Source organism: Colias philodice, chromosome 8 (genome assembly GCF_061535455.1).
Source record: "Colias philodice isolate Cphi_HAF_F1 chromosome 8, ilColPhil1 Martin Lab GWU primary, whole genome shotgun sequence".
Lineage (NCBI taxonomy): Eukaryota > Metazoa > Arthropoda > Insecta > Lepidoptera > Pieridae > Colias > Colias philodice.
The window spans coordinates 2,019,687-2,034,034 of record NC_143093.1 but is presented as its reverse complement, the minus strand read 5'-3'; the positions used below and the strand labels follow the sequence as shown (position 1 = coordinate 2,034,034).

At 34.1% G+C, this 14,348-nt stretch overlaps 1 protein-coding gene across 1 annotated transcript; it reads left to right on the top strand.

Moving 5' to 3' along the window:
• Positions 1-119: 119 nt before the first annotated feature.
• unk (RING finger protein unk) lies at positions 120-8,456 on the top strand. The gene is made up of 6 exons (XM_089697954.1): positions 120-454; positions 558-767; positions 4,005-4,288; positions 5,061-5,161; positions 5,494-5,731; positions 5,935-8,456. The coding sequence occupies exons 1-6, from the start codon at positions 396-398 to the stop codon at positions 7,020-7,022; spliced, it is 1,980 nt and encodes a 659-aa protein (XP_089554080.1). The 5' UTR covers positions 120-395; the 3' UTR covers positions 7,023-8,456.
• The last annotated feature ends 5,892 nt before the right edge of the window (positions 8,457-14,348 follow it).

The window sequence follows — 14,348 nt, the reverse complement described above, 5'->3', positions numbered from 1 at the left end:
AATATTCCTGCTTCATGAAATACAAAAAAAAACCCTGAGCGACCTATTTTTTATTTCTTTTTGTCGTAATTAATGAAGTTATTGAGTGAAAGAGACGGATAGAAAACATCAGCGTGACATTCCTGTCAATGATGTTTACGACATACGTCGATGTTTTTCTCATAATTTTTGTGTTTTTGCTTGAACCGACATCGAGATAAATATATTTTAAGTTCAAGGTCACATTTATTCGAAACATGTAATAATAGTGTGAATTATTTTCATAATTAAGAAGTTTATTTACGTTTGTTACCTTTCTAAAATATTTGTTATCACGTGATCATATATTGAATTTTAATTGGTCATCGGTGAGCGTGCCCTGCGCGACGCGAGAGGCGCAATAATAGTTCTACAAAATGCCGTCGGAATCTAAGCCTTTGTTGACAGCTCAAACAGAAAAACCAAATCATTATAAGTAATAATCACTTTCAGTTATTATTGTTGTTTAAGATTGTAGCGTTTGTGATACGGTTTCCAGTGATGTGCGTTTCACTTACATCAGCGGTTTCGTTTTCCAGATATCTTAAGGAATTTCGTGTCGAACAGTGTCCATCATTCCTACAACATAAATGTACACAACATAGGCCTTTCACATGTTTTCATTGGCATTTTAATAATCAGAGACGTAGAAGACCCGTAAGAAAACGGGATGGAACGTTCAATTATAGCGCTGACAACTATTGTACCAAATATAACGAGACTTCGGGCATTTGTGAAGATGGTGACGAGTAAGTAGAAGCTTTGTTCCCCTTACATATTGCACGTATAGAATGTTTGAAATTATGCTATAGACGTATTTTATTAATGAAAGTTGGTTGATAGAGTATGGGTAAGTTAGGTTGAAAACAATATTTTCATGGAAAATTTTGTTTACCAATACCGAAATATAATCCAGGCAATTTGAGATCGTATAAACTGTTGCTGTCGTATTTTAATCGCAAGTTCCTTTCTATTTTGGTTGGTTGTTCCCTTGTTAGCCCATTGTTCTTTTTGCTTTACTATGTTATATTTTGCGGCATTACATACGCTCAAATTATTAGACAGTAACATAACATTTCTTTTGAAAATTACTTATTAGCATTCAATTAAAAATGTAAATGCGCACTAATAAGACTATTTGTTAATTAATGATGATGTTGTTGTTGATGATACTAATTGTACAAAAAAGAATTAATTGTAGGTATTAACATACCGGTAATGTGAAATGTAATTAAGGATTAAAACTATATTGTTGTATAAACATATTATAATAATACTAGCGGTCCGCCCTGGCTTCGCCCGTGGTACATATGAAAAATAGATGTTGGCTGATTCTCAGACTTACCCGATATGCACAGAAAATTTCATGAGAATCGGTCCACCCGTTTCAGAGGAGTATGCAGACTAATATTGTGACACGAGAATTTTATATATAAGATGTTTTTATATAGATTTAATCAGTTAAGAAGCTATACAGGGTGTCCCACTATTGGTATGCTAAGTGCGAAGGGACTACTAGTTTTGCATACACTGATCACGTAAAAAATACTTAAACAACAAAATTACATCAAAAAATTTTTGCAATTTTTTTTCTGAAAATCCATGTTTTCTTCTCTAGCTTCGCAGTCTGCATATACCGCTTCGCTAATGTGAGCATTTTGTCTAATAATCTTAATCGCAAATAACTATAACCCCCTTTATACCAACAGTGGGACACCCTGTATAATATGCATTGCAGTTAATTGCTAGTAACAATTAACAAGCAATGACGTCAAAGAAATGTTCATTATCTCAACTTGAAAAGTATTTTTAGTAATTATCATCATGATCACCACTGTCACCGCATATATGTTCTTACTGCTGGGACATGAGCCTTCTATGAGGGTACAGGCAATTACTCATTTTTAATAAATTATATACAAAATGTGATAAATATGAACAAGAATATGGCAGTACAATGTTTGCCAGGACAACTAGTAAAATAATAAATATTGTGCTTCCAGCATCATAATAAGTAACAGCAAAAAGCACATATTAAAAAAATACTAAATTGATAAGTTGTGCTTCTATACAACCGTATCTTCTTATATATAAAAATGAATCGCAAAATGTGTTGGTAAGCGCATAACTCGAGAACGGCTGAACCGATTTCGATAATTCTTTTTTTATTATATTCCTTGAAGTACGAGGATGGTTCTTATGTAGAGAAAACGTAAACATGTACCACGGGCGAAGCCGGGGCGGACCGCTAGTATGTCCATAAAATAAATCTCAGAATTTTACTGTCTTTATTTCTTGTAAAATGAGTTTGTAACCCTACATGTGGGTATAAATACAGATGAGAATATTGTATTAAAGAGAGTAGCAACTGGTAGTAAATGGCTGTTACAAAAATTCAAAAGTGCTGCTAGAAGTTTTATTGAATTAATTAAAAGGTTTGAGTTTGAAAAAATTTTATCTAATTCAGGCCTGCATTTTTCTGTTGAATAAAATAGAATAGAATTCATTTATACGAGGGGCATGCCAAAAAAAACTAGATACTCGAAAACCATAATATTTATTATTTGTTACTTATATCTATCTTTTCAAAGTATTCACCCCGAGCATGTATACACTTTTCCATGCGTTTAAACCACTTGGAAAACACCTCTGACCACTCTTTTCCAGATACCTCGGAAATTTCGAAATTATAGGCAGCCAATGCATCTTCCTTGCTCTCAAATCTATTTCCTTTCAAATTTTCTTTAATTTTGGGAAACAAGTAAAAATCACAAGGTGCCAAGTCAGGAGAGTATGGCGGGTGAGGCAGGATAGACACATTTTTTGAATTAAAAAAATCAAGTGTTCTGGCGGACGTGTGCGCCGAGGCGTTGTCGTGGTGCCAAAGAAGGTGCCGGATTCCTGACTTCGGTCGCTTTTCACACCAAGCTGACAATACTGAGGGGGCACAAATTGACACATACCACTCAGAATTAACTGTTTTTTGATCCTCTAGCACTACAGTAGCGATATGACCGGTCTTACAAAAAAACGAGGCAATCATTTGTTTTTGCGTGCTGCGTGCACGACGACATTTCGTTGGTGTTGGTTCATTATCGAAGCACCATACAGTCGATTGTCGTTTTGTTTCGGGATCGTAGTTATACAGCCATGTTTCGTCACCTGTAAGTATATCGTATACGTTTTTCTTCTCGCCTCCGTCGAATTTCTCTATCATAAATCGGCACCAATCTACCCGGCGGTCTTTCTGCTCATCGGTCAGTTTGTGCGGCACCCATCTTGAACAACGCTTACGGAGAGAAAGGTGATCATGAATAATTGTTTGCAACGCTGCTGATCCAATACCCAGTTCTCGCTCAAGCTCTACATATGTAATTCGTCGGTTTTCGCGAATAAATTTTTCAGTTGCTTGAATATTTTCTTTAGTGACTGCGGTTGGCGGCCGACCTGTCCTCGCTTCATCTTCAAAGCTTCCCCGTCCTCTTTTGAATTCAGCAAACCAATTAAAAACTGTTGCTCGTGAACAAGCAGATTCACCAAAAGTAGTAACCAAAAGTTTAAAACATTCTTGCGGCTTTAAACCTTTTTTATAATCATAATAAATCATAGCGCGAAAATCTCGTCGATTGAGTTCCATTGTTGCAAGCAAATTCCCGCCAGATTGTCACAAAAATAAGCCTTTATGAGCAAAAAATATTTGAATTCAAATATGTTCCATATTTAAATTTGACACTAAATAACGTAGTGTTTACGATGGTGTATAACTTGCCAGTATCAAATTATTAAGTAAAGAGCATCTAACAACTTTTGGCATGACCCTCGTACATGGTAAAAAAAACAGATTGAAATTAAAAGTTCATCATGAAAAGGACTCAGCATGTGGAGAAATCAATGACCAATAATATGTTGTACAATATAATTCATTTTGCGTAATATCTTTTACTATAACCACACAGACAGAATAACAATACCCTGATCCTTTTCAGTTGCCCCTACCTACATAGAACGGCGGGCGACACGGAGCGTCGATATCACCTCCGCTACTACAAGACATGCATGTGCGTGCACGATACAGACGCGAGGGGGCTCTGCACCAAGAACGGGGCGCACTGTGCCTTCGCCCACGGAGCCCCGGACCTTCGCCCCCCGGTGTTGGATATGAGAGAATTACAAGCATTAGAGAACCCAGATGGAACTGATGGGGACGCAGCGGCTCCGAACGCGTTAGATAGGGAACGGAATTTGATGAATGAAGACCCTAAGTGGCAAGGTGCTTATTTAATTTATGTACTCGTTTTCGTGCATATTTGTATGTTTTCTATGCATTTTTCGTTCAAAACTTATAAAATTTTGCTATAATATGTCTCACATTTATATGCTAAGAGGCAAAGTCCTGTCATAATTTTATAACCTGTCCTACCCTTGCTCCCTAATTTTTACAAACAATATATTATAATATGTATAGTAATCAGTCTCCAGTGACTGAGTACAGTACATGCACAATGATAAAATAAAAACTCTATTTTTCCATTCAATTAATTATTTAGATTTTTTTCGTTAAGTTAATTTATAATCACAAAAAATAAATCAAATAATATGACAACGAATTTAAAAGTTCTACATAAAATGAATAACAACCTAAAATAATTTACATATATTTTATTACATTTTCAAGGCTGCAGTAAATTTTAGTTTTTTTTTCTGACTTGAAATCATAGAAAAACACAAATTAAAGTTATATGAAAACTACAGAGCATACATGTTCTACATGTATTATATATGAATATAAATGGTATAGAAAACGTTGGACGTTTTCTATACCTGAATAAATGTAAAGTTTAATTATTGTACCTGTATTAAGTATTTTTTATAAAATTCAAAACATACATTCACTTTACATGTAAAAAATTATGTCAAGAACATTTTGTACGAGAGTTCGTCATTGTCCTTTTGTAAAATGCGCGCGCATCCTATTATTTTTAGTGCACTTTAAAAAGTCGTTGACGATTGCGAAGTTTTTTAATAGCATTTTATAATTGCAGATACGAATTATGTGCTATCATCATATAAAACTGAGCCTTGTAAAAGACCGCCCAGGCTTTGCAGACAAGGTTATGCCTGCCCACAGTATCACAATAGTAAAGTAAGTATGAAGATACATTCATTATAAATATTTACTAGTACATATAATGTTTTTTTCTGTTGTTTGTTCGCGTACTTTTCGATTGCTTCTTTACATGTAGCCCAGGATAAAATAGAAAAAAAAAATCACGCAAAATAGTCGCTTGACATCGATATGCCGATTTTTTTTAAATTCCTATATTTTGCGGAGAAATGCCTGTTATATTTTGATATATTCATGAATTATGCGGTTATCTACAGGTGAAAGAAAAAATTCTAAATTGATCAAGTACTTTTGTAGGCAAGTACATTGACCAAACAATCAAACACTAGAATAATATTATTTTCTTGCAGGATAAACGCAGATCACCTAGAAAGTACAAGTACCGGAGCACCCCGTGCCCCAACGTGAAGCACGGCGAGGAGTGGGGCGAGCCCAGCAACTGCGAGGCGGGCGACACCTGCGGGTACTGCCACACGCGCACCGAGCAGCAGTTCCACCCGGAGATATACAAGTCGACCAAGTGCAACGACGTGCAGCAGGCGGGCTACTGCCCCAGGGGACTGTTCTGCGCGTTTGCACATGTTGAACGTGAGTATTTGCATTTTTTTTAAGTTTTTTTGGTGATATAGTAATAATATGTCTAAAATACAGTTGTATGTTAAATCATCATGTGAAATGTTTTTTTTATTTTAATTTCATAGCACTGTATAAATAATTGATACAACACCTTTATAAACCATGTCACGTCATGTAAACAATATAAAAATGTCTTATACTTTTTTTCATTCTAGCTGAAGATCTAACATCGACCCGGGATTTGACTGCACCACTCGAATGCGGGACTAACCTGGCGGATTTACTGTCTTCCGCTCTACCGAACGACAAAAAGAACGACGTCGGAGTGCTCGGCGGAGCGCTAGGGCTCCCGCGTCCGTTATCTCCCCCGCACGCAAACGGCAGCGGCGACGGCTCGGAGTGCGCCTCCACATCTAGCGGGGGCTCCGCCCACCCTCGCACATTGCAACAAACATCAGCCCTACAGCCATATTCAGAACATGATAAGCCCCAACCATCCTGGCCTCCTAGATCTACATTTGACGCGACAGTTTTACAAGAAGTAGTTGGTAACGCCCTAGATGACTTACATCTTGACGATCCGTTGAATTTAGTGGCGTCTTTAGATCGCGATCTATCAGATGGCGAAGGTCTGCTTGGCGGTTCTGCGCCAGTTAATATTCCAAGACCGACGTTGCGCGGTTTCAGTCCTCCCAGTGGTGGTTCCCCCCTCCCCCCGTTTCTACGTTACGCAACAAACGACACGGAGCGGTTGTTTAATTCACATGCAATAAAGGCGGGTAGTTTTGGAGCAGCGGGTGCGGGTGCGTTTGAATTCGCTGCGACATCACCTTCAGCACCGGCGGAACTTTCTAGATTGCGAGAGGAAGTAGTCGCCTCTAGAGCAGCGGCTGCAAGATGGGATGAACGCATCGCTCAAGCGAGGTCCGCGTGTGAAGCTTGGCAAAGGGAATCAGATGAAGCTCAACGCAAAGCGGCGTTAGCAGAAAGACAACGCGATGAAGCATTAGCGCACGCTTTGAATCTAAAACGTGAGCTCGAAGCCTCTCGTGCCGCTGGTCGTCGTGAACTGCGCGGTTTGCCGCTCACAGCGCTCAAAGCGCTGCAGGTCCAAGTGCGTACAGACCTGGAGGAGATCGAGAAAGCGCTGTATTTGGAAACAGCGACTAAATGTATGGTCTGTGAGGAACAACCCCGCAGTGTGACGCTAGCGCCGTGTAACCACTACGTGCTATGCGATAATTGCGCTGCGACTACTAAAGAGTGCCCGTACTGCCAGACCCCGGTACAGCACCACCAGTGAACACACGCCAAGCCCGCACGTTGATAATACTCAAACCATTCATATTTATGTTAAATCGTGCAAATATTACAATTCGGTAAAAGTGAAACGCGCTCGTCGGTGTGAGTCGCTCTCTACTCAAAATCGTCTCAAAATCGACAACCATACATATTTTTTATATATTTGAGTAGATTACGTATATGGATAAAGTTTATTATATCGTATTGAACATTTGATTTTAGCATATTTTACGGTAGAAAGTTAAGAAACAGAATATTAATTATTCATAAAGTTGAGCATTTTGTAGTTTTTCGAATCGACTGCCACTGAAGAATGACTAAGGAATTATGCAATCAAAATTTACTTAAAAGTGAGAACAGCAATGATAGATGACTAAATAAAATGCGCTACGTTTTCTACTATATATTATATTTAACTACTATTGACTATAACGAATCTATTATACTTGGAATTATTGTGGCTTTATACAAATTATGTGGTAGGTATAGCTTCGAAATATCCTTTTTAAAATATAGTATGGTGAGCTAATTTACACCAAAGCAATTTGATTCTAGAGTAAACATGTTCAAATACAGATTAAAGTACAGTTTATATTTATGAATATTTAATACCTATATAGCGTTTATTACATATTTTCATAAAACAAAGTTTATCGTAGTGCATGGGAAATTGTAGCGTTTTTGATGTTACACAATGCTTTCGGTGTTATTTTATTTAGACGAATGGTTGTTCCGCCATCGTGAATTTTACGCGTGTACGAGATCTTTATTACCTGTGGCAATTCTTTCATCAACCATAGACTGTACAGATCATACAATCACAGAAAATTTTTTGATATTTTGATAATTAATTGAAGTCAGTTGATGGAAGGAGTGTTGCAATAGTTGTAGTAATCGTATTAATATTTAAATCTATGAAACTAGTAGGCTTTAGTTTTAACCGTGAATTTTTTTAGTTTTTTGCTCGTTCATAATGAATATATTTAAATAAGTATACTGGTAATCGGAACTTGTTGATTGTTACTTTTTTTACATTTTTATTGAGGTTTTTGTATTGCTTACTTGTTTTTGAAGCACAATATAGTTCACCTCGAATAAGTCTATGGACCAATGTCATAGAGTTTTTTTATCTATGTTAACTTGTAGTGTTGTCTGAATAAAATATCGATAATATTCATGTGTGTGCACTTTGACGCGGGTTTCCCGCCTGCTCGTGTTCAATTTGCATATTATTTATTTATTAACAAAGTATTTAATTATTTATCCATGAATCGCATGCAAGGAAAACTGATAATTCGTGTATTAACGCGTTTTTAATCGCTGAAGTGTTTGTTGTTATTAATTTTATGCATTTTTTGTGTACATTCCCCCATTTGTTTATCATTTTATACATGGAAAGGACTTTTCAATATTGATCTAGTATGAATATACATGATATTCATACTATTAGAAAGACTATTAGAAATCAACGAACTTTTTCTCTTCGTTGATTTCTCTCATCAACAAAGAGAAAAAGTTTTAAAAGTTTTAAAGATTTTACAAATAACTAGGCACTATGCTTGTATTTTTTTCATATGTAATTAATTTCCATATAAGACGAATATGAAGACAAAATGAAAGAAAAATGTTAACAAAAAATAATGTAAGAAGAATTAATTATATGATAACTTTTAAAAACTTTCGTTTTCATTAATCATCAAAGTATTTATAATAAAAAACATTATAACTTTTTAAATTTTGAAAAGTTCTTTTCATGTTACTAACATTAATTTGGTGTAGGGATAATATGCGCATTTAGACAACTTCTTTCATTTAAACCCTAACTATATAATATTTATTATTATGTGTCAAGTCTCATAGCTTTCATGGTATTTGTGTTTATCCACACATGCATTTGTAACAACACATTTATTTCACTATTTTACCTCTATCAAAATAATAAAGAATGTTATCGATTAATAAGTTTTTTCTAACTTTTATATATTCGCAATTTAACGTCTAAGTAGGTACCTAACTATTTTAATATTGACAATTATTTAATGTACTAAACGTGTACTCTGGTTATATTGAACTATATAAAGCATTTTATATGAATTTATTTCAACTTTTCTACATTAAAAATAAATATTTATATATTTTGAACTTATTGAAAATATCTAAATGGATATTAAAAAAAAAAAATGTTTTTTGTATCGGCATATTATAGTAATAGGAATAACAAATTTAACTTAGAAATAAAATATTTAGTTGTAAGTAGTGTTTTCAAATTGTATTGGACATTATTATAGTTAAGTGTAGCATGTGCATTGTAATTGAGAAGCAATATGACCACAGCCGCCTTTGATCAATATTCAGATTTCTATTTATGTGATAGATTGAACTGCTATTGTAGTATTCCGTTAGTGATGTAACTAATGTTTGGCATTTGTCGATTGTTTGTACTGCAACATTGACTTAATAATAATCGAACGTTAATAAAATGATATGGAGAATGTTTTAAATGGCGTCTTATATTAGTTACATAATTAACGAGGCAAAAATATTTATCTCGTTTGGAAAATATAATACATTTATCTTTATATAGCCGACTACGCGCAATATAGTCGGCACGGCACATTTTGTATGGCATTGTAGGTTAGAGTTTGAGCGTGTAAGTGTATTGAGGAAGGAATGAATAAGGCAAAGTATAAAATCTTAAATGGCTGGTAAACACGTCTGTTTGACTATCGAAATAAATTTCACAATCATTTTTTTACGATCAAATCACAGATCTGTGTTGAAGATTTTTTTTGTGACCAAAATTTGAAGGAAAAATCGAAAATATAATCTTTAATCTAAATTACCTTAAATATAATGTACGCGATCTGAGTATTAAGTATTTTATTGGAATGTTGTTTTGACTATTTAAAAAGTATAAGATTTAGAGTGGAAAAGCTTAATTGTAAGTGGCCTAAGATGTGTATTGGTAAGAATGAGATATTTGAAGGAAAAGCAATGTAGTGGTGGCGTTTAGAGCAAAGTGGCACTTCTGATTTGCGAAGAGTTATTCCAAAAAAATTAAGAAAAGTTATACCGAGAGATTTCTATAATACTTTTATAGAATCTGCTTTACATATTATAATATTTAATGAAATGCCTACACTCATGAAAATAATATAAGTGTTCGGAAGTCTGAAGTGCCAAAATGTGATCCAACGCGATTGGTAAATAAATCAGCCAATCAAAACACTGCCTGCCCCTTCTTTAAACGTAGGAAGCGTAGATGATACTCTGTAACAAAATGTCCTGTGTCTCGCCTATCGTAGCTTGCTAGTGTTCGTATTTCTGGTTTAATATTAGATGTGTATTAGAGTCATATTTATTTTTATACAGAAATATCTATCACATGGAGATTTATATCGATTTTAATGCTTTCTGCTCGTGACTTTTTTAAATTGATGACGCAAAAATACAGTGTGTATTTCATTTCATGATCTATTGTGTAAACTTGTACAATTATAGTACAGTGTTGTTTGAATTTTGGATAACTTTTTGTGTCAAGAGATATTTCATAACCAAAGCAGTGATTATAAAGTCGAATTTTACTGTTTTAATACCGCAATTTGCTCGCATACATATCAAATTGTTTTTCAATTTAATCGCCGCTAATCTATGCTGCGTTGCAATTTGCAAATGGGACTTTTTCCATATGCTATCTGCTATGCTTAAGCATCTGATATGCTTAAGCATCTGATATATTTTACTACCCATTTTTTATTCATTTATTTGCAGGCGTGATGTGGTTTCCATTGTTTTATTAAAAACCGTAAAAATCGCTACATTCAGTTTACAGTTTGCATTTTATGTTACTTTTTAATTAGGACCAATTTTTTGTTTAAATCTTATAGCCTTTGTTGTGTACGCATAATAGTAATAACTTCTTTTATATTTTAATACTTTTTTTTCAATTATTTAATCGTTAGGTAGGTAGGTCCAACAAATTTTTTCAAATTATTATTGTTAATTAGAAATGGTTATAATTATTATAGTAGAGATCCAATTTTGCTAGCGCTCGCTAAAGATAAAGATCAAATGAATTATGTTATCAATTTTTTATATTATGTATCACTATGCAATCAACCTTGTAATCTGTCATAGTAGGTATTTTAACAAAAGTAATTTTCAAATCCATGTGATACAAACATGTAACAGAGATGAAGATTAATATTGTAGATAGGTAGGTTTAATAAATTTTAAATTCCATTCAAATATAATATGTGTTTCATTTTATGCCTTTTCCTGCAATCCTAAAAATCTGTTTCCTCTGAGGAATACAAACATTTTTGCAAGTCAAGTTTACTAAATGCAGTATGTACCCTGCTACATAATAACATTAAAAAGTATGAAGTGCCAAGTGTTGGCCATTCAAAAACTCAATCTCGTGCATATAATAAAAAATTGGATTCAAAATAACTCTTTGTTCCTAATTTCAATATCGCACCCAACTGTAAGTTAAAATATTTTAAAAAAGTTTAAACTTTAAACCCTTTTACTCATGAACATTTATTATACATTGATATTCACATCAAAAACTCAATTCTATGATACCGTTAACCTGTAATAAAATCAAACTTCTATGTCAACGCAAGTAGAAGAAATAGCAATTAACCCTAGAACACTAACCTTATTTTTCGACGTTTAATACTAACCTTCGTCGTTTCGACTACGCTGTTTATTGGAGGGGATTTAGGGGTTTAATTTAAAAAATATATTTGTAGTTATGTTTTTATTTTAAGGATAATGTATTAATCTACATTATAAAAATATAAAAATATTTATTTTAACATAGTTTTAATTCAAACAGTCATCAAAATGAGATCACAGTTTACACGTTTTATGAACATTCTTAATTTTTTTGAAAAATTCCGTACATATAATATATACCTCTAAATTGCTCGAAATTAACTATTAATTACAAAAATAATATCTGGAAAAATAATTAAAAATATAATTTTGATAATAGCTTAGGATCTAAAACATTTGTGACACACATCAAGTTTGTGTTCCCCACACAACGATTTTTTGCACCTAGTGCACCTATTTTTAGTCTACCTTTGCTTTACGGAGGGACATTTAGCATATATGTTTATTTTATTTTGCTATGGAGGCACATTAGCAGAATTACTTTGTTCAGTTTCATTTATAACTTTCACATTATTTCTTCCTGGCATGTTTAAAATTTATGAGATTGAGTTCCGCAGAGTATCAGTAATGTCACCAGTAATTATACCTGAAAAACATTGAAGAGGATCTAAAATATCTTGAAAAAAAGCGTACAGGCTCACGTGCTATGTATCTATGTTCTTTGAAGGTCTTCTGCTTTGTGACCTTGACTGTTGTGATGACTATAATATGTGTTTGTCTTTCCCAAGAAGAATGGTACGCGATGGTCTTATAATCAAATCGCTAGGGTCAGCTGAAGTGCTAGGTTTCTCGTCTTCAATAGAACGTGGGGAGATGTATTACTACTTGCCTCATAATGTTGATCTGGAAATTGCTCTTTATTTACAGTAGAAACTTCATCATCACCCTCCGAAGGCTGAAGAGGCATGAAACCTCTTCAGCCTCAATGTGGTCTTCAGGCTCTCTCGCAGATGAATTTTCCTCATCGCTTTCAACTTCTAAAAATAACATATGAATCGTATCTAAAAAATAAAATAATAGGCACCATTATCAAAGATAAAATAACGTAATTTTAACTTAACTAAATAGTACGAAAAGTTACGTTAATACTAACCTTCGTCGATGTGACGAGCCATGGTTGCTGGAACAGCGCGTGTGGACCTTCCACGCACAAAGCACTACCGTCCATCGCAAGCGCAACGGGTTGGCTGAGATTAGCTGAAGTCAGAAAACCATACGGTCGCGCGCGTAAAAGTTATAGCGATTTTTTTGGTGACGCGTCGTCGAATCGACGAAGGGTAGTAATCTAGGGTTAAAGCACAATCTGAAATTCGCAACTACATACAACTTGCAAGGGAATCAAAACCTACAACGTACCTACTTCCAGTGATAAAAGAGTTGAAATTTGATTAAAAGCAATGTCTTATAGCTCAGATAAAGGAACAATTACTAAAATCATAAATTTTAAAGTGTAACCATGTGGTGGTTGTAACCATGTTACAACATAATAAAAAAAATAGCTTTGTTCGGAGCCCTCGGTACGCGAGTTCGATTCGCACTTGGCCGGATTTTATTTCTTTTCCAGGTGGAGTTCGTACAAAGATAAAAGGCAAGCACAATGTTTGTTTTGGAGAAAAATTCGAGGGAAGGCTCTGTAAAAAGATTCTAAAAATGGTCGTCGTTTTTATTTATTTTTTGGTTCCTTGAATATTTTTTTTTAGGTATGTAACTACTTATGTATTATTAGAAGTTTTTTTTTAAAACAACTAATTTACCATAAGGAGTATCCAAGTAAGTCCAATGTGTAAGTATTTATTATGTAGGTACTATTGCTGTGATATTATGAACAAGGCTCCCTTATAACGCCGCGCTGTTCATTCTGCAAGAACACAGGCACATGGTACTTAACAATTAACATAAGAGAAAACCTTAAGAGGCTTATTACATGTACCAGTACTATATAAAAATTGTTTTTCTGTCTTTAGAATGTGGTTTCACCCGCGGGCAAAATCAAGTTACTACCTATTTGATATTTCAACTTCGTCCTAAGTAGGTAGTCTTTTCGTGAAAGAGAATCAATCATATCACCTATATCCATCCTTACGCTAACGGCTAATCTAATCGCGCTAATAGCTATTCCACTATATTTTAACTATATGTACACGTATGGTAGTTTTTACGTGAAAGATTAGAATATATCGTATTTATAAATAGGATTAAAGGATAAGGCCAAATAAAACAACTGCACTTTCAATCATTCAATATATTTTGTCAAGTTATGCATAACTGTAAAAACTAAAATAAAAGAATTCATTTAAAAAACATAAGTATACATAATATTGATAAAACATGACAGTCAGGTTTATGATTATGAGCATTTATGAGATTTATTTCGTTTATTATTACAATACTTAAATTATGCGAGATTCTTATTATAAACTCATGAAAGCATAAAAATTTCACAATAACAATAGTTTGATGCATTATTTATACGAATACTAGCGGTCCGCCCCGGCTTCGCCCGTGGTACATGTTTACGTTTTCTCTACATAAGAACCATCCTCGTACTTCAAGGAATATAATAAAAAAAGAATTATCGAAATCGGTTCAGCCGTTCTCGAGTTATGCGCTTACCAACACATTTTGCGATTCATTTTTATAATTA